At 37.0% G+C, this 21,098-nt stretch overlaps 1 protein-coding gene across 6 annotated transcripts in view; it reads right to left on the bottom strand.

Moving 5' to 3' along the window:
- Positions 1–433: 433 nt before the first annotated feature.
- IMPG2 (interphotoreceptor matrix proteoglycan 2) overlaps positions 434–21,098 on the bottom strand; it is a 109,117-nt gene continuing 88,452 nt past the window's right edge. For all 6 annotated transcript variants that reach the window (XM_077482497.1, XM_077482496.1, XM_077482495.1 and 3 more), the window contains 9 exons: positions 16,785–16,870; positions 13,767–16,412; positions 12,360–12,579; positions 10,934–11,144; positions 10,119–10,307; positions 9,331–9,532; positions 8,124–8,203; positions 7,480–7,552; positions 434–7,070 (listed from right to left, as the gene is read on the bottom strand). In XM_077482497.1, coding sequence (XP_077338623.1) covers positions 7,513–7,552; positions 8,124–8,203; positions 9,331–9,532; positions 10,119–10,307; positions 10,934–11,144; positions 12,360–12,579; positions 13,767–16,412; positions 16,785–16,870 — 3,674 coding nt within the window. In that variant the 3' untranslated portion in view covers positions 434–7,070; positions 7,480–7,512. The remainder of the gene's footprint in view (positions 7,071–7,479; positions 7,553–8,123; positions 8,204–9,330; positions 9,533–10,118; positions 10,308–10,933; positions 11,145–12,359; positions 12,580–13,766; positions 16,413–16,784; positions 16,871–21,098) is intronic.

The following is a 21,098-nucleotide window of genomic DNA, read 5'->3' as shown; positions in this document are numbered from 1 at the left end:
TTTGTTTGTTAGAAGATTAATGACACCATCAATTAACATTTCACAGGTTGCAGTTCTGCAGTTCAATTATGGGTCATCTGTCTGTCTGATGTAATATGCTTAAAATGCCACCATGCTTCCTATAGATCCAGTAATCTATTTCAACAGGCTTTGTGTAATCTCCTTTACGCAAAACTGGCTGAGCCATGGAAAAAACGATAAATGTGGTGAAATGTGTTTTGCAGTTAAAAACGAACGTGTACATATTTGTTACATTTTCACATAATATTTAACTGATATTTACTCTCTCTTTATTCTCATCTTTGCTTAGCCTCTTACCTTAAATTTAAATTAATAAATTCATGTTAATTATGTAGCATATATTACAGATTTGAACTTTGTTTAAATATAAGTCAGAATGCTCAATTAGTTGTACAAACTGAAACACACACAATTTCCTAATAAGTAAATATATTTGAAACAAATATCAAAATACAAAAACAGAAACAATTCAGCATGTTGTAGATACATATTGAAACAACCTTGTAACAAGACATCAGAAAACTTTGCTATTGAATAAGCCATTGGGTGACATTCATCAAGTAGTTGCAGGATCTGGTTGGCTTGCCATCATTTACACTAAAATTATATACAGTATCTATTGTATGTCATGCTTACGTATTTGAATATTTGTGGGCCTGGATGTTTAGCTGGCATACTAAATGTATAAATGACATTTACTTTGAATTATGGCATTTAAATGCTTTAGATATGACTCAGTGTGAATGCAATATAATGAAAGAAATAAACCCACAGCAATCAATGATAACTCAGCCTTTAAAATTGTAAAGCAGGCCATACATGGTGTGAATTTCTTTCCTGCAATCATAGGTTACAGGAAAGAAATGTGCACTATTCCCCTATCAGCACAGACAGTGTTGAAAGGGGAATCAGCAATTGTCTTCTCCCAGCAGGTACGGGCAGGGGAAGCCATCCCCGCTGGGAGAAGACAGTGATTATTGCTAGCCGCTATAGCAGCAGCTAGTGATAATCGCAAGAGAATCCAGCAGGCTGGTTGTACCCAAGTTAATTGATCAATCAACTTGGTACAATTAGCCTGCCCGTTAATGGTTTGTTAATTCCACTAGAAAACTCAAATGTAATATTTATCAATATTCTGGGTTACTGTACAACAGCAGCAGTTATCATACTGATATTATATAATACGAAATAAACTAGAAATATATGAATCCACTAATGAAAGCCAACCCACCAACAAATGATTAAATTGTATAACCAAAATCACAATTTTAAAAACAACTGTCCCTAATCAGATGGTTTGGAACAACGTTTATATTAACATCAGGCTTTACCCCATAGTCCCCTTTGCAAAGGCAGTGAGAACTTCATGCTACTGTTATGTACATTGCTTGATGGACTGAAGTCCACCCTAACAGATATAGTAGCGTCTACATTACCAAAGAATGCAATTTGATCTCAGGCTTTCTGGCTGCTGGAGCTGAAAGTGAAATTCTATCTCATTGTTTTTAGTTTTCAGAAAGCCATGAGTATAAAACAAATTATCATCTGCATGTGTTGTGGGGAGTTAATTATGGTAGAAAGTGCCATATTAGATTCTAATTTATTGCAAATGAAAGTTCCTCATGAAGTGCACTCTCTATATATACAAAACAAAAGAGATGTTTACCAATGCAGAAGGCACACCTTAAAGGTTACTTATCACTTAGCTTCAGTGGTTAATATTTTTTTTTCCCCTTCAAGAGTCAGAACCTTAATTTTCTCCATTTCCCATACATTTTTAATTTTCAAGTCCTCTCTTAAAATCCCCTCACGTTCACCCTATGAAATGTATAAACCTCTAATTCTTTTCAGTAACACCCCCCTGTTCTTCACCTCACAGTTCAGGGAATGTTAACTGTTAATGGTACCATTCTGTGGGCAACTCCCTAGTTTAAAATTGTCAGTGTCTTGGGATGAATAATGTATACTTAAAGTAGAACTATAGGCAAAATGTTCTTTTTCATTTTGGATAGAGCAATGGAGGGTTACAACTCCTGTCAGATTATTTTTTACCATCTGGGTACCATTGAGGAGATTTTCCATCACTTCCTGTCTCGTAGACAAACAGGAAGTGAGAGGAAATCCCTGCAAATAAGGGAATTCCTTCAGCCCCCCTAGGTCATGAGAACTTGTGTCCCCATTAATATCCCTTTCAATGATAATGGTAAACAGGACAGATATTTAAAGCTCCTTAATGAGGCACAGACATCAATAAAAATGGGTTGGTGTTCTAATTCCTAATTCTAATAAAAAATCATTGTGTCCACTTCCTTTGTACTCTTCTCTCCTGATTAAAGTGATAAATAATATATAAACTCGGCCATAACAATTTTCACCCCTCCCCCTCCTCTAGCTAGACAGCACAAAGCTAAGGGAGTTTAGGAACTATATATATATTCAAAAGTATATAAGCAAAGAGCGAACTGCAAAAACAAAAGCTGATTTATAGAGAGTTTATCTTGTATGTTCTTTGAATTCAAAAAAGTAGCACCATAGTAGAACAGAAGAGAGATTCTAGTTGAACGTAATAAGGGTTATTGTGCTGGGGGTGCATTATGACTTTTTTCTCAGTTTTCCCTTCTCAAGTGCTAGCAGCCCCTTCCATATTCTTCTTTTTCTCTTCTTCTAATCTGGTGGACTTCTTCAGCCATTGAGCAGCTACTAATGATGCATGTTCCATGCATAAATGCTAAAGTTACCCCAGCACCCTCCTCCCACTCTGAGAAGAGTGTAAGCTGTACATATGATTCAAGCAATGTACATGCAAATAAGATTGATTACAAAAATAGGAAAAGTAATTTTTTTGACAGTATGGATGAAGGGTTGATTTATGAAAATGTTTGTTAACCCCAAAAAATGGATCCTGCTCCTTTTTGAAACAGCACAGTGCTTGTGGTGTGTACGTTAGATCCCTGTAACACCTAAAAAACCTAGCTGATCCTGCCAGTTTCTCCCCTTTCCTATGTAAACTGACCACGATAATCATGACTGCTGAGCCCTGACAGCGTGGTCAGTTTATGCGCCTCCATCATCCGCAGCCTGCTCTTCTGTGTGTATGTCCTCCTCTGTCCTCCCCCCTCCCCTCTCTGCATGTCACTTAGTGCCAGTGCCAGTGCCGCCCCTCCTGCTGCAGGAATAACAAATTTAGCTGTATTCAATCTGTTCTGTCTCTTAATGCAGTGCCCCCGTCTCTGTGCTTTATTAAAAATATTCCTCTTTTACCATATCTCACGGCAACTCCCGGCGATCACGTGACCGATCCGCATCTCCTCTCGCCCCGCTGGCATCAGTAGGGGAATCGCGGCCCACTGCTTCTGTCAGACAGGCAGAGAGGAAACACAGCTGGTCACATGAGCGCTGGGTGCCTCCGTGAGATACGGTAAAGGAGACATTTTTTTAAATAAAACACAGAGACAGAGACTGCATTAAGAGACAGAACTGAGTATGTAAATTTGTGAAAGTGGGTTAACAACCACTTTAAAGGCAAATAGGCTATTCACTTTGCAAAAGAACCTACACTTTGGAAGGACATTTTCCACAAAATTTTGTAAATGTGGTGAAACTCCACTTTGCAGAGAATATCCAATCACAAGCAAGGAAAAAAAAATAAAAAAAATTTTACTTACACATGATAGAATGATGGAAGTCAATCAGAGCTTCACCTTATTCGCTAAGCTTTGGGGGAAATTATCTTGCAGAATGCAATTGCATTTGCAAAATTAAATCCATGCGGCTTTAGTAAATCAACCCCAAAGTCCCTTCTACAAACAAATTGGATCCCCTAAGAATTTTTTTCAGCTTTAATTGTGCTAATAACGTAAGTGCACTTTTATGTCTTCCCCTGTGTTGAGCATTTTGCTAAACGTTTATGCTTATCTGAACTACATGGCTCCAGTGGTCTTCACTTTACTTGCACAGCCTCATCTTAAAAATCATTACAGCTGGCCAGTGCACCAATTCTGCATGTATTCTGTAAATTCTGTTAATTTTAGTGGTAAAGGTGCATTTTCTCATAGTGCTGTTCGTAATTGGGGGAGCCCACAGTGCCTAAGCACAATGAGCACACTGGATGGCTGAACAGATTTGAAGAAGAAGTTGTGTGTGGCAGGTAGGTTGTACTGAAAAATCCCCAGAGCCTTATGGTTTAGTTCATTATATGCTATCAGCAAAATGATCTGCACTGGGAGGGGCCTCAAATAATTACTAGTCGTAAAGTGCACTTATCCTTTAAAGGCAGATAAGGATATTTCCATCAGCAGCATCTTCTATCACTATAAGGGTTTGAGTCATAGCTATTATTTGCCTATACTGGAACACTGCAAGGGAATTTTAAAGAAAAAAATAAATATTAAAAAATACAAATTGGGTTGGGCAGAAAGAGAGTGAAGAGAAAGAAGGTCCTGGCTGCTGAAAGAACACAACGCAATAGCCACTGAAATTAAGTGACATGTATGCAACAAAAAAACAATACTATACATTCTTATAGATCTTTACACATATATTTCAAATTGCCATTGTCTATATTTTTCTATCTCAATATTCTTAATTCTCAATATATATTTCACATCCTTGTGTATGGGAGTACCAGGTCTTCCAACTCAAATTTCCATTACAGATGATGCATTCCAACATGTCAACATTAATAAAGTGTGGCACAACACCTAATTTATGTCAGGGGTTTTGCTTGCCATGAAAAGTCATGGTTAAGTGAGCTCATTATTCTGTATGAAGTGTCTTGTAAAACAGGCAACATATTATGCACCCTACATTATACGCACCTGTTCAAACAAAGGGGATGATTTATTAAAGGCGACTAGGCTGTTCACTTTGCAGGTGAAGTTGCACTCTGCAAGCAAATTTTTCCCAGAGCTCAGTAAATGTATTTTTATTTTATTGCAGGTATTTGTATAGTTCTTTACATATATATTGTACATTTACATCAGTCCCTGCCCTCAAGGAACTTACAGTCTTCACTTTGCAAAGAATTCCCAATCACATGCAAGAAAAATAAAACAAACAAAAAAATAAATTTTTGTTTGCATATGATTGGGTGATGGAAATCAGCAGAGCTTCACCTCGATCGCTAAGCTCTGGGGATAATTTCCCTTGCAGAGTGTAAATGCACGTACAAAGTGAACAGCCTTTACTCCTTTAATAAATCAACTCCAAAATGACATCTTTTGATGGCGTATATATATGAGGGACAAGTACTGACCTACAGCAGGAATACCAATTCATACATTTGCCCCTCAGTAACAGCAAATTTGTCTGTGTGAAGCAACTTCAATCTCAGGTCTTTAGTGTGAATATTAATTGCCACTATTTCCTGTTTATGGTCTTGGATTATTAAAGCCCACCTCCAACTAAAAATACATTTTTGTTTTGGATGGACTGGGAAAATGTTATAGTTTATGCTGTGTTTATACTTCTGTATATGCCCCCTTGGGAAATTTTCCCTCACTTACTGTATCTCTGTGACATTTATACAGGAAATGGGAGAAGCAGTTGTCTTCAGGATAGAAAGGTATAGAAATCAATTAAAACAGTGGAAGAAAATCTAACCCTTCTTTATTCAACTAAAAATATACCATATGTATTGGTGTATAACACGCACAGGTGTATAACATGTACCCCAATTTTAGGAGGGAAGTTTAAGGGAAAAAACTTACATTTTAAATAAAGAACTTTGAAGCAAAATTAGGGTCACAGCTCATCAATGCACCCTGCTCGGTGCCCATCTGCAGCCTCTAAATTGTTCAACAATGCAGCCTGTTCAGTGCCCATCTGCAGCCTCTAAATTGCCCATTAATGCAGCCTGTTCAGTGCCCATCTGCAGCTTATAAATTGACCAACAATGCAACCTATTCAGAGCCCATCTGCAGCCTCACCTTTCCCATCATTTCAGCCTTGCCATTGTTGGATTATCCCTGCTGTCTACAAGGGAAGACCAAAATTTACAAGGGAAGATAAGGAGAGCAGAGCAGCTAAATTACACAGTGCCGCGATCTCCTGTGTACCAGGAGCACCGGTTACACAAGGAGTAGGGAGATTAGGGATTAGGGAGATTAGTCACCATTTCCTGTCTTGGCAGAATGTAGGGGAAAAGCTCTCCAATGGGGACCCAGATGGAAATAAACAACTGACAGAGGCTTTAAACCTTTCACCCTTTTGTAAACAAAAAATTAAAAAAGCTTTGTCTAGAGATGTGTATTTAACAATGCTTGCTCTGATTTGTTTTATGTATCATTTTCCAAAACCTAGAATTATTTCAAATCAATTATTAGCTCAAAACAGCCCTTGAACCTTACAAAAATATCTCTAGGAATTCTACAATTAGTCATTCAATCAGAATTAACACTTCATCTGAATACATACATTTCAGCAGTTTTACATAACACACACATAATTCCATAATCAGTCATTCTGATTCACTGTAATAAGTTATTGTTCCAATCCTCTTTTCTTCAGCTTTTATGCTTCAGCCATTGTCAGTCATGTTGCAATAGACCCAAAAAGTTCCCAAGCCATGGGGAATATCACGATCACAGCACTGGGAATTCAGGTGGGGATTCCTTGCCACTGGAGACCCCAAGATATTAACCAGAATGCAGTTGAATTTACTACCAACTACACTTAAATCGATCTCAGGTTTCAATCTTGACAGCAGCAGACCTCTTGATCATCCGTTTCTGCATAAAGTTACATATAACTTTTCGGAGAAATGTTGAGGTTCTGTACTGTGGTTGCAAAAACAACTACACAATACAAGAAAAGAAAATATACAAAAGTTGATAGTAGAACAATGTAGTTAAAAAAAAAAAACTCAACAATAATAATTTTCTTCACAATCTTCATATAAAGTAATCTGATACAGTCTTCAGAATTTCCTAATTTAGTACTACAGTATGTACAGTTGGGAATACATTTCTTCTGAATACAACATGAGGTAACACATTTCTAATGAAATGGAAAAATGTTTTCCTCCGGTCCTCATAGCGTTCTACATCACTCTGTAATAGGAACAAAGCAAACACATTCTTGTCACACAAAAGAACTGATATTTAGGCCAGATTATGAAAAGAGCAGCATGTTTTGAACACAGCACACAGTCCATTTTATAAAGTATATTTACTGTTGATTAACTATTAAAAAAATAAATAAGCAGAACTTAATCATAGGTTATATAACCATTTAATATTAATGGCGGCTTTTGATTATTAAAGGAGGTTAGGTGATTTAGCCAGTTACCTTGTATTAAATATTATCTGAAATGTTTTCTGAATTACAAGCTAAATTTAAAAAATAACACCTTTTACATAATGTCATTCATGCATTACATGGAACACTGGGCTCATACAGTATATAAAAAAATATGTGTCTGGATGTTAGAAAATCAATTCTACCCCAACAAAATATTACCTTTTTTTCTGTAAGATGAGGAAATATGAATAGTTAACTTGTTGGATTGGCATTTTTGACATTATCCACAGACCTGGTAATTAAAGAAAAAAAAAGAAGATTACAATGGATTTAGGCTTACTAGTTATAATATTATATTTATACAGATTGTAATGTAATATTAGGCGTAACTCTGTTGATGCAATACATCCCAATAACACAGCAGCTGAAGCTTTTGGATAATTAGTTACATTTTACTATTTCTTCCTTTGCAAGTTTAAATTGTTTTTGTGATTCATAACTTTAGCAAGCCTGTAAAGATAGTTTGCTAATATTAATGGGCTTTATCTATTATCTAGGAATGAATGTCCTCATGGCTTGTATGTAAACCTGAACATAGACCTACTGGGACTGCTAGAATACAACAAATAACTGACTTACTGACAATTGTATAGGCTACTTTCCAATGAATACCCAGAACACCATTTATTTTCTCTTCTTCTAAGGTATAAATATTGGCATGTTCTACATTGTATATTGTATGGTGAAAAGGCCTAAGCGATCCTTTTTGTTTTTTTACATAAACTCACAAAAATGAAATCAAACATAGAAGGCTTAAAAACACATTTACAGACATATTTCAAAGAATGAGATGAATAGCTTACATTTGATGCTGCCTCACAAACTCAGCAAACTGTCGGTCTTTTGCGTAGAGCTCTATTATTCTTATCCGGTCCTGAATTTCCTATAAATATTTAGTCAAACATTTGTAGGGTTAATTTTGGCACACTTTACTGCTGGGCCACTGTGATTACTGTAAAATACTTATTAATTATTGGGATAAAATAGTGATAAACAACTGTTCTAAGCATGGATTTGAAATCAGTTCACATAGCATTTATTAATGATTTTCTTTGCTAACTCTATAGTTTAATAATTTTTAAAAGAGAAGTATGGCTAAAGTTTTTGGGGCATATTGTTCTTGTGGGTCACAGGAATACACCTACTTGCTAAGTGCTAAGGCCAGCAGTCAACTGACATCACAGAGCCACTCCAGGCTCTGGAAGAATTCCAACTATATTGTCTGGATACACCCAGATGTCTGATTGACAGCTGGCTTTGACTCTCAGCACTTGACTGAAAGTCAAAGCCAGCTGCCAGTGAGCACTGCAGGGGCAGAGCGGAAAGTAGTGACTGACAGTCACTGATCTCTGCTCTGACAAGATAGAGAACTGAGAAATCAGTGGTTATATGAGCACGTAAAGCCCGGCAGAGGATAGCTGCAACATTACAACAATGCATTAGGGTAAGGTAAGTATGTATGGTTCACCTTTAAAGAGACAGTATCACCTTGCCCATTTGGGAAAAAGTGACAGCGTCTTTGTAAAGAGCTTCCCAAGCCACTGATACTCACCTTGCCAATGCTACTCCGCTACTCTTTGCTTTGTTGCAACCAACATTAAAATCGCCAGTGTCAGCTGTAGGAAATAATACAACACTATCATGTCAAAGTGCCTGAGCCTAGCAATTTGCTGCTAGACTTGTGCACTACTTTATGAGAAAAGAACACAAGCTCCCGCATACCCAGAAACACCAGAATTGTCACTGGCTAAAGCAGAGGAAGGAGCAGCAGGGGTGTGCTGGCAAGGAGTATAGGAGGTCGAGGAGAGACTATTATAAAAAGACACTGTCACTTTGTCCTGAATGGAAAAGTTGGCAGTGCTTCTGCTAGTAAAGTTTATAGCTAGTAAACTCCAGTGAGGGTGCAACTTATTTAAGCAAGCCAGTACTTTGTATTTATACTATTAAACATAATAACAAGTTGCTCGCAAAGAAGGCCCCAAAACAAATACGTTTTTGCATACAATATACCTCTTTTGTGAGTTCACTGTTTTCATAGATATGTCTGATCTCTTCACTGCTGAAGTCTGCAGAAGTCTCTGGACTGGTGGAACTGGTCGATGGAAGCTGTGGGTATCGCTTATAATAGTGACTATAACCTGTAGTGTCACTCTCATACATAGGGTTATATTTCACAGCATTCTCAATAGATGACAAACTATCAGTCTGTCTCCTGAGGATTAGAAAATATACAATCAGTGTTTTACAAATATAAAATAAATGCAATGGTCTTATTTGTATTGTTATCATGTTACTTAAAGGTATTTTGGCATGCAGCAGCTCTCCAATCATATACTCTGCATGTATTTGCCAAGCAGGCAGCACGGTGGTTTAGTGGAGGTCCTTGGTTTAAATTTTAGCCAGCACACTATCTGCATAGTTTGTAAATGTCTTGTGTGTTTATGTGAGTTTATTTCAATTACCTTCCACGCTCCAAAGACATGTTGGTAGGGAAACTGGCCATAGTATGTTTGTACAAATTGGCTATGCACACATGTTATCGCATTCTACTATCAGTTCCAAGCCACCCAAGAAATTGGGGTGGATTGAGGAAAGACTTTGAGACCTACCATAAAAAACTCACCAAGAATTTTTTTTACAAGGTATCAGACATGGTGCCCAGAGTGTTAGTCTAAAGAATTCTTGAGAGTCAGATGCAATACATATATACAGTACATCTGCCATGTCTGCCAACATCTGGATTAATGCTTCATATATGGAATCCTGAGTATGAGAAGCAATTGATTAAACAGGCTCACCCGCCAGATTCCTCAGAATCTCCCTTTGTACTTTGAACTCGAAGTGTCCTTGCTAAGAAAAATATAATAGCTGAAGCCACAAGAAGAAAACCTGCTACTGAAGCAATAGCAATGCCAACCACAAGAGGTTCTGAGACATATTCCTCACAGTGTTCTCCTCGGTACCACCAGTTTTCTCCAACACGACACCTGAAACGAAAGGTAACAGTTGTGTTTACAGTCCAAAAAATATATGGATGTGTGTATTCAATTTTAAAAGGCAACCAAGATAACCTTGAAAAAAACACTATCTTTGAGCATTCAACATCCTTCAATTTAGCAGTCCTTGCTCCTATTATCATTAATAAAGTTCACATACAAAAGAATGATGTTGGTGCACTCTCACTGTAAACTTTACATTTTCACACAGGTGAGCTTAATTGAGGTCACAGTGAGGTCATTTACAAAGGCCAGCTTCAGAGTTCCTGTACAGCAGAGCTTAGGCTGGCAGAGGGAAAAGGAGCACAAGGAGTCAATCTGGAATGCTACATTACTCATGTCCCAATAGTGAGCAAGCTGGTAGAAATATCATGCAGAGAAAATTCAGGTCTTCTGTCCTGCCATACAGGACTGTGTTGTGTGAATCTCAAAACTGGGTGAATAGATATACAATTTTTTTGGCATGTGAAACAACTTTTTTTGTGTGCCTGGAGTTTAGCTTTAAATATGATGGATTTGGAAATGACCTAGATTAAAAACTGTTGTCACTGTTCTACCTAAGTATCTGTAAACTGTATAAACATATTAAATGTTTTATTTCTAATCTAGGATGTTACCTGCAAATAGCTCCTTGTCCAGGAATAATATCACATTTGCCATCATTCTGACAAAAATCTATTTCCAGATCACAAATGCTCTGACAAGGCAAGCCATCAACGCTTACATATCCTGGGTTGCAAACACATTCGCCTTCACCAGTCCATTTGTTAATGAGACATTCAGAGTATTCATTGCATGCTTGGAATTTGCAAGTGTCAGCTACATCTCCTGATTATGCAAAGGAGAGAAAACATACATTTCAGTTTTAATGAGTTTCACATAGTTTAAGCATGTGTCTATTGTTGAAAATTCCCACTTACTTCCCTCTGATGGAGTGAAACAGTAAAAATTTATTTTCAGTAGAATGAGTGAGAAACTTTTTTAGGTTTTAATTACTAGCCATCTTGTCCCAGCAACACTTATTTTACCTCATTTCTTGTTCTAGTAATATTTATTAGTGTTACTTTTGATTACCAACCTCCAAATGCTGTGGCCTACTGTAGACCACAGGGACAGAAAATGAAGAGAGATCTTGTCAACACTATCCAAAATCAAAATAAGTTTTGGCTAGAGTTGGTCTCTCAGCAGAAACATTGTATTTCTACCTATTTTAATCAGGCAGTGCAATTTGACCAAAGCACAGCAATTTGACCAAAGCACAGATAAGCATCAGCAGCGCAATAGAAAATATAGGAATATATTACATGATGAAGATTGATAGAACTATAAGGGGGAAGATTTACTAAAACTGATACACACAGAACCTAGTGCAGTGTGCATAGTAATCGTTCAAACTCTAACTTCAGCTTGTTCAATTAAACTTTGACAATAACACCTAGAAGTTGATTGGTTGCACATTTGCACCAGATTCTGTGTGCACCAGTTATAATAAATCTCCTCTACATACGCTGATAACTGGTCTCAACAAAAATAAGGATTTTCAAATGAAAGCCATGGTTACATTCGTTTATCAAAAGTTAAAATGGAAATTATTCTTAGCAACTAAGAACAGTTTTTGTCCAAAATAATATTCCATTCTGATGAGCCGTAGAGGAATGATTTAAAAGGTCGGTCAAACTAACGCTGATATTTCAGATTCTGGTAGACCTAGATGGAGGAATTATTTGCGAAAAAAAGAAAAGAAAACGGCCTATAATTAATGACACCGATAACCACACAACAACCATTACTAGGTTCTACTCAAAGATTAAATGGTAATATGTATGTCTAAATACACCCACATAAAACTAGAGATTGGCAAAATTAGATATTTACAGTCAACCGCTACCTCAGACCCATTTGCCTTTTCCCTGCAGCTCTCTCATATAGGGACAGAGCGAAGTGCCATTAGAAACTCTTGCTGGAATAATGGGAACTGGTGATTCTGCAAGTATTAAGTGAAGTTACAGCTTATCAGTCACTTTGTAATCATTGTGACAATACCTGATTCAACATCCAAAGAGTACTTATCGATGGCTAGGTTCATAGTATGGTAAGCCGTGTTGCAGAAGTCCTCAAGAATGATGTAAACAGCATTTGTAACATTGCGTGGAACAGGTTTTGCAAACTTCATTCTGCTGTTTACAATGATGCTGCCATTTCGAAAATTCATTATTTCAAGGTTCTGAAACCCAGTTAAGTTGGACTGCAGATAGGGAACCAGCTGAAACAAAGAATACAAAAAAAGTAGTCTGTACAACATGCATTTTTCAACTTTTCTTCTATATTTGTGAAATGCATAGCTGCAGGAGACTAGGTAAGCAGATGTTTTTTTCAAGACTTAGTAAGCTGAGACTTTATATCGAAGCACACAAACTAGATTAATCTACTAAAACTGCACACATTAGTAATTAACTCTAGATTCCTACCAGCTTCTGTCTTGGAGACAACAAAAAAAAACAATTTAACTTGCACTGCCAAAAATGCACAAAGTAAGAGATACATGAGAATAAGGACGTCATTCAGTAGCTCCATATTTAAAAGAGAACTACATTACAGTGAAAGTTAGGGTCTTTCAGCTTAATAATCTTAATATATCTTATAAATGTGTCCAACAAAAGCAGTTATTCTGTAAAAGAAAAGTATTATATGTAATATACTTTTATTATAATTCCACTCTGCTGCTACAGCTTGCAAACAGTGTAACAAAACATCCAGATGACTGTTTTTCTCACTGGTGGCTTATATCTAGCAAAGACAGGTTGACGGGACATCTCCTGAGAGGTAAAGGCAGAAAAACATCCGAAAATAGAAATAGGCACCAAAGAAAACTTATATTCAGTTTGTCCAAAAGATGAATATTTAAGGCAAACATGAAAGTAAAAAAAAAATGCTGGCTTAAAAAGCCAAAGCTTACTTAATGACCAAATAATCAATCTCATTTTCAGAGATATTACACTTTAAACATTTCTAGAGGTGCAAAAAAAGCTCCTAAAAGTACAGCTATTCTTGTAATAAAAAATTGCATTATGTGAAAGAGCAATTAATAACATTTCAGAAAATGTCATAAATGTACAAAAAACTTAAATGCATGGTATTACGGTGCTAAAACAAGCAAAAGATGGTAGTATCTGTGCACCTAAATCTTTTGAGTACAGGAAGTCATCTGTGTGTTGGGTAATACCATCCTCCCCCACTCCACCTTCATTTTAAATATCTTTAGTTCAATTAATATTCTAAAACAATTACATACTGATTACATACAAATGTTATTAAATACTCTTTCAGAAATACTCTTTCAGAATACCAGTTTAAAAAAAAATGTAATTTCTAAATTACATCTTTTTATAAATCTATTTCAACATTTATAAATCACAATCACGTAACATATCATTTAGAGTTAAAACTTACCAGTTCTAGAAATCTTTGTTCCAAAGATTTATATTCAGGAGAGTGTTTATTAAACAAATCTTCAGAAAATATCATATTAGTCACACGCAAACTAAAAAACACCACAAGTGCTCGTCTCTGTGTAGAAACATTCATGCCACTCTCATGAGTAGAGAAGATTACACCTGACAAGTCTGTAGAGTCCCCCTTATTTGCCACCATGCTTCTCTCTTCAGGACTCATGTCTGGGTGAAAATAAACTGTACTTGTGTAATCTAACTCCAGGGAAATGTCCTGTACATCAACCGTGACCCCTGCATCTTGTATCAGTAGACTTGTTGGGACTACAGATGTTCCACTTGGACTTGACTCAGACTGCACTAGATCTGAAATGACTTCTCCTCTGTCTATCGTAGGAATAATGTTAGGTATATTGACTTCACCTACAGATTCAGAGTCACTGTCTGGATGTGTCTTTATTATATCCAATGGTATGGTATTTAACAGCTCATCCTGTGGTTTACTTGGTGGCACTGAAGTAAAATACAAATTACTGTCATTAGTAAGATCAGTTGTTGACATCGAAACAATTTTGTCAGAACTGGTTATAGTTTGGCTGCTATTTTCATTAGATGTTGGGACTGAACTAAGGTTTTGAACAGGGATATATGGTTGTAATGGTTCTATTTCATTAGAAAAAGAACTTTTTGTAATGTTAGCATTATAGTCCATTATGAGGTCTGTATGGGATGGTGGTTCTGCTGTTTGAGCAGTACTAGTAGTGCCTTCGGTATGTGAAGATAGATTTTCCAATGAGTTATCAAAGTGGCTGTCTACTTCGTTAACTGTATTTCCATTTGTAACTGAAGGTTGTGGTGTTTGCACAGATAGCTGAAAATTCAAGTATTCTGAAGTTGACAATACAGGCGAAAGGCTTTCTGTTTTCTCCAACAGGACAGGCTGATTTTTAATTTCTTCTGTAACAGCTGTACTAGGAGAAATCTCAATGTCTTTTGAGCCCTGGCTCAAAGTAGAGAGTACCTCAGTGATAGACAAACTTATATACTGATCAACTGATTTATCAGTAAAAGGTTCTTGAATAAGATCTTCATAACTTCTTGTTACCTCCGTTAAATCTATATCTATTGATTGTTTATTTAAGGGTTTAAAGGGTTCCACTGTTGTTTTTGTCCATGCCCATGTCACAGTTTTTTCTTCTTTGGACAACCCACCATATCCTGAGCCTGAACCATCATCAGGGGTAATACTATTTTCAGTGATGAATTTTGTAGGCAGTAAATTATCTTCCACCAGAATGTCCAGCTTGCTTTCAGCAGTTATCTGTGGTATTAAGTTGTCAGTGTTTGCTGCAGTTACAGGTGATAAAAAGCTGTCACGGTTTACTGCAGTTACTGGTGATAAAAAGTGGTCACCATTTGCTGAAGTTACTTGCGATAACAAGTTGTCACTATTTACTGCCGTTACTTGTGATAACAAGTTGTCACTATTTTTTGCCGTTACTTGGAATAATATGTTGTCACTATTTGCTGCAGTAACTTGGGATAATACGTTGTCACTATTTGCTGTAGTTACTTGGGATAATAGGTGGTCACTATTTGTCGCAGTCACTTGGGATAATAAGTTGTCACTATTTGCTGCAGTAACTTGGGATAATACGTTGTCACTATTTGCTGTAGTTACTTGGGATAATACGTTGTCACTATTTGTCGCAGTCACTTGGGATAATAAGTTGTCACTATTTGCTGCAGTAACTTGGGATAATACGTTGTCACTATTTGCTGTAGTTACTTGGGATAATAAGTTGTCACTATTTGCTGCAGTAACTTGGGATAATACGTTGTCAGTATTTGCTGTAGTTACTTGGGATAATAAGTTGTCACTATTTGCTGCAGTAACTTGGGATAATACGTTGTCACTATTTACTGTAGTTACTTGGGATAATAAGTTGTCACTATTTGTTGCAGTTACTTGGGATAATACATTGTCGCTATTTGCTGCAGTTACTTGGGATAATACGCTGTCGCTATTTGCTGCAGTTACTTGGGATAATACATTGCTACTAATTGCTGCAGTTACTTGTGATAATGAGTGGCCACTATTTTCTTCAGTGCTTTCAGAATAAATTGGTGAACTACTCAAAGTAGGTTCACTCAATGCAGGTTCTTCTGCAGCTACTGCAGATGTCACAATGTCTGAATAGTGCTCTACAGCTGATGAAATAGTAACAGTTAGTGGAGGATGGGTGGTGGTAATAGAACCGTCCTCCTTAGACAATGATATATCTTCAAACACAGATAAATATGAGGTGCCAATAGTAGTATAAGTATACAAAAAGATATCATTATCCCCAGATTCTTCTTGAATGTCTGAGTCTTGTACTGAAGCAGTAGCTTTATATATTAAAGGTTCCTCTGAGCGGAGAGATGTACTTTGCACAAAGTCTGAAGCAGTTGCTTGCGTAGTAAGCATATACTCAGGACTTGTAGAAGAGTGATCTTTAATAACAAAATCTTCTGTAACAGGGATTTCTGCTTCCAACGCATTCTGGGTTTGTGAAGCCAACTTGTCATGAATTTCTTCCACTGGATAAGTTTTCCTTATAGTTGAAAAATCAGTGGGGAGCCATTCAGCTTGCAGTGCATTATTCTATAATCAAATGAATGATATGTTAAAGGAGTGTGAAAAACATGACTATACTAAAATAATAAAGTGATAACATGGGATCTTTACAAACTAACACACATGGGCGGTAAAAAGTAAGGAAGGGTAAAATCTTACATTTTATCAGCCTTCTCTATCTTTATGAAAGAGAACTGTGGGAATTAAATTTGACTATTGTTCACAGCAACAGATCATATCTCTAAAATTAGGGAAAGTGCAATTATGTGAGAATGTTGGTGCACAAAAAATGTTATTTTGCATCCTTTCTGTTAGATATTTTAAAAGTATTTTTTTTTCTTTAAGTACTGCATTTTTAGAACCGTAGTTGGATCATAAATCAACGGGTAACATACTTACAACATCTGCTGTAGAAGGAATGGGAAAGGTTGGTTTCTCAGTGACTATTGTCCATTCTTTGTAAATATGTGATGGAACAGTTTTTACTAAAGACATAAGAAAAAAAAAGTTGTAAAACATAAATGCGTGTCAGTGAATATTATACTGTGACCTAAAAATTCTGTTTACAAGATAAATGTACAGATAAATGTTAAATGCCCCTAATATTTATTTTTCTCTAATGATTCCAGTGTTCTTGAATAGCTGCTGTATTATCATGTATGAATAAAGACAGTATATTCATTTATTCTCATTTTTGGCACAGAGTATTGCATTCTTATGCTATGTACACTTGATCGGACATTCCGACAACAAAAACCATGAATTTTTTTCCGACGGATGTTGGCTCAAACTTGTCTTGCATACACACAGTCACACAAATGTTGTCGGAAATTCCGAATGTCAAGAACACGGTGATGTACAACAAGTACGACGAGCCGAGAAAAATGAAGTTCAATAGCCAGTGCGGCTCTTCTGCTTGATTCCGTGCATGCGTGGACTTTTGTGTGTCGGAATTGTATACACACGCTCAGAATTTCCGACAACAAGTCTTCGTGTCAGAAAATTTGAGAACCTGTTCTCAAACAGTTGTCAGAAATTACGACAGCAAATGTCCGATGGAGCATACACACGGTCGGAATTTCCGACAACAAGCTCACATCGAACATTTGTTGTAAGAAAATCCTATCGTGTATACAGCCCAATGGAATGGAGGCATGACAGTAATGTTAAGTTGTTTTGTTTTTAATTCCCTGAATGAGCCAAGTCCTCTTTTGTCTGTGTCTCACCTGTTCCCCATCCTAGACAGTGGGAGAATTTCAGCAAACAGAAGCAATCCAAATGCTTTCAATCCAGAAAGCACTGGGCAGGACTAGGTATGGCCTGGCTACAAGCTTGTGAATCAGCAGTGACAATGCTAATAGCCATGTCTCCTGCAGTTTTTTTTATCCCACTGTAGTGCAAGCTGGCACAGCCTACATGAGAGTGGCAATGTTGCTCTAAGTTCATGAGCAGTGCAGAATCATTACCACATAGGGTTGCCACCTCATCCCTTTAAGGCCCCTTTCACACTGAGGAGTTTTTCAAGTGCTTTGGCATTCAAAAAAGTATCTGAAAAGCTTATGACAACTGCTTCCCATTAAAATGAATGGATACTTTCACACTACGGTGGTGCACTGGCAGGGAGGTGAAAAACTCCTGAAAAGCAGCATCTTTGGAGCATGCTTGGAGTGCTAATAAAAGTGCCTCAAAAGCACCCCTCTTCATTGAAATGAATGGCAAGCACCTCAAAATGGTTCTTGAAGAAGTTTTTGAATCATGTGACCTTCAAAAAAGCGCACAGCTAACGCCTCAAAAGTGCTTGAAAACCAGCTGAAAAGCGCCTCAAAAGCACTTGGCATTTTATGGGCAGTTTTCAAGTGTCTCATGGTGAAAGGGCTCTGAAACCGAACACATATTAATTACAGGCATACCCCACTTTTAAGTACACAATGGGGTTTATTTACTAAAGCTGAAAAGTGCAAAATCAGGCTCACTTCTACATAGAAACCAATAAGCTTCTAACCCTGGCTCATTAAATTAAGCTTTTGTAATAAAACCTGGAAGCTCATTGGTTTCTGTGCAGAAGTGAGCCTGATTTTGCACTTTTCAGCTTTAGTAAATAAACCCCATTGTGTACTTAAAAGTGGGGTATGCCTGTACACAGGTGGTAATTAAACTTACTTGGTGCCATATCTGCATTAAATTAGTCTCAGAACCTGTGACTTAATTTGTGTTCCGGTTTAAAGGGATGAGGTGGCAACCCTATTGTATTAGGGGGACTTCTCTGGCAAGCCTAACAGGTATTTGTGGGACTTTGCAAGGGAACTAAGAGAAAACTAAATGTTGCAGATGTATTTATAAATAAGTGCTACAAAACCTATTATTTTAATGGGAAGCTATAGTTATAATTAAGATAAACACATTTTAGAAAACAAATGTTTCCATCCTGCTGTGACATAAAAACAAATATACATATTAGACAAACATAATATTCTTCATATCTTTCATATCCCAGTGGTTCAGCCTCAAAATACAAATTAAATCAAAATTATAATAGGCTTAGATAGAGAGTTCCATCTTTCCTTGAGTATACAGTATACAATATGTGATTAACTCAGATAGCTGCAGATATATAGTGGAACTAATCAGTAATGAATGAAGTCTTCAGCAGTCAGCCCTCCAATCAAGGTGTTCAGAGATGGAATAGAGCCACATCCATTACATGGTGGTGGTAACACTAAGCCCTGTTACATGATCTCACTTTAGATGGACAAATTGGGGTCGATTTAATAAAGGCACATATGGGGGTTATTTACTAAAGGCAAATCCACTTTGCACTGCAAGCACACTTGGAAGTAAAGTTGCTGTAAATCCAAGGGGAACATGCAAAGGAAAATAAAAAAACATCATTTTAGCTTGCACATGATTGGATTATAAAATCAGCAGAGCTTGCACTCATTTCAGATCTACCCCTCAGATCTACAGTGACTGCACTTCCAAGCCTTTAGTAAATCAACCCCCATAGACTGTACACTTTTCAAGTGCAGTTGCAATCATTTTCTCCAGAGTTTAGTAAATGCGGCAAAGCTCTGCTGATTTCCATTATCCAATCAAGTGCAAGCAAAAATCCTGTGTTTTTATTTCCCTTGCACCTGTTTGGGTATTGTTTACAAAGTGAAGCTTTACCACAATTATTAAATTCTCAGGGAAATGTGCAATTACACCAGAAAAGTGTACAGTCTATTTGCCATTAGAAACTAAAACCACTGTTGCTTGACTTTACTGATTAGTTCTGCGAGATATGTGGAGCTGTGTCAGGTAATCTATTTAATCAAGGAGAGATGGAAGTATCGATTTGCCCCATGCTGCTTTTCTTAGAAGGTTATAAACCCTTATCTTATGATGCCTGGATGCTAGCTTTGATCAGAGTTTCCAGTATGGTGCTAATGGCAGGACAATTTAACTGTTATTAGTAGCATATTTGTAATTGGGGCCATTTACCTCACATGTGGACATGATCATGACATGATATTTACTTTTTATGATCACATTGGATCTCAGCCTCCTTTATGTACATACTATCCAATGAGTTGAAAACATTGGTGCATGCTACACCACCTGACATCAGTTACTATATTTCAGGATATGTGTGGGGGAGCTGACTGACGTGGTTATACTGTATACCACATTTTGCTTTATGCTACAATTGCTTTGCTTGATCTTTTTATGCATATTGCTTTTGCTACTTCAAGCTTTGATGCTTTTTACAAGGCCATTTAAACTCTTTTCTACTTGCACTACATATTGCTACAAGATGTGATCAGGTTGTTAATGGATAACTACGTGGACACAATAATTTGAGCACGCTATATCACTTGATATCATGTGCTATATTATCTGATGTGCCTGTCTGTGTAGATAGACATGCCTACATTGCATGTTTTGCTACTTTTTTTTGCACATTTTATGCACACAGCTTACATTTTTTTGAGCCATGATGCCTTGTAAAGTTATTTTCATTTCGATTCTGTGTCAGTCGAAATGAATGCTAGAAAGATGCAGCTCATTCATGCTTCTGTTAAACATCTACCTCAATAAAAGTTGCTTTTTTTTTTATTGCACTTGGAAGTGCAGTCGCTGTAAATCTGAGGAGTAGATCTGAAATGAGGGGAAGCTCTGCTGATTTTATTGTCCAGTCGTGTGCAAGCTAAAATGCTGTTTTTTATTTCTTTGCATGTCCCCCTCAGATCTACAGCGACTGCACTTCCAAGTACACGTTCAGTGCAATTTCAAGTGCACTTTGCACTTGTAGTGCAAAGTGGATTTGCCTTTTGTAAATAATCCCCAAAGTGCTAAAACAAGAGGGGAAACATGACAAAGAAGTAGCAAAGGTATCCTCCATGTCAGTCATAGGAATGCTTTGCTCTAAAGCAGAGGTAATCTCTGCCCTTTTTGGAGAGTCCACATGGAGTCCCTATGTTGCAGCATAGAAAGAAAGTAAAACACCACATAACACAAGGATATGTGAATGAGTAGATAAGACATCAAGAGTAAGAGCATTGTAGAGTGAATGTATGGATGTGCTGGAGTAAATGTCGTGAAGCAGCATGGCATACATGCTGCTGAGGTTAGGGTGAAAGAAAAAGTGAGTGTCAGATAAACCCAGTCAAGAAAGAACCTTATATTTTTTTTAGATATACTGCATATACCATTATGCCTTGTACACACAGTTGG

This window comes from Lithobates pipiens, unplaced genomic scaffold, assembly GCF_037356315.1.
Source record: "Lithobates pipiens isolate NorthernLeopardFrog02 unplaced genomic scaffold, aLitPip1_a1.2 Scaffold_16, whole genome shotgun sequence".
Taxonomy (NCBI): domain Eukaryota; kingdom Metazoa; phylum Chordata; class Amphibia; order Anura; family Ranidae; genus Lithobates; species Lithobates pipiens.
The sequence above is the reverse complement of the archived record's forward strand: the minus strand, read 5'-3'. Positions and strand labels throughout refer to the sequence as shown.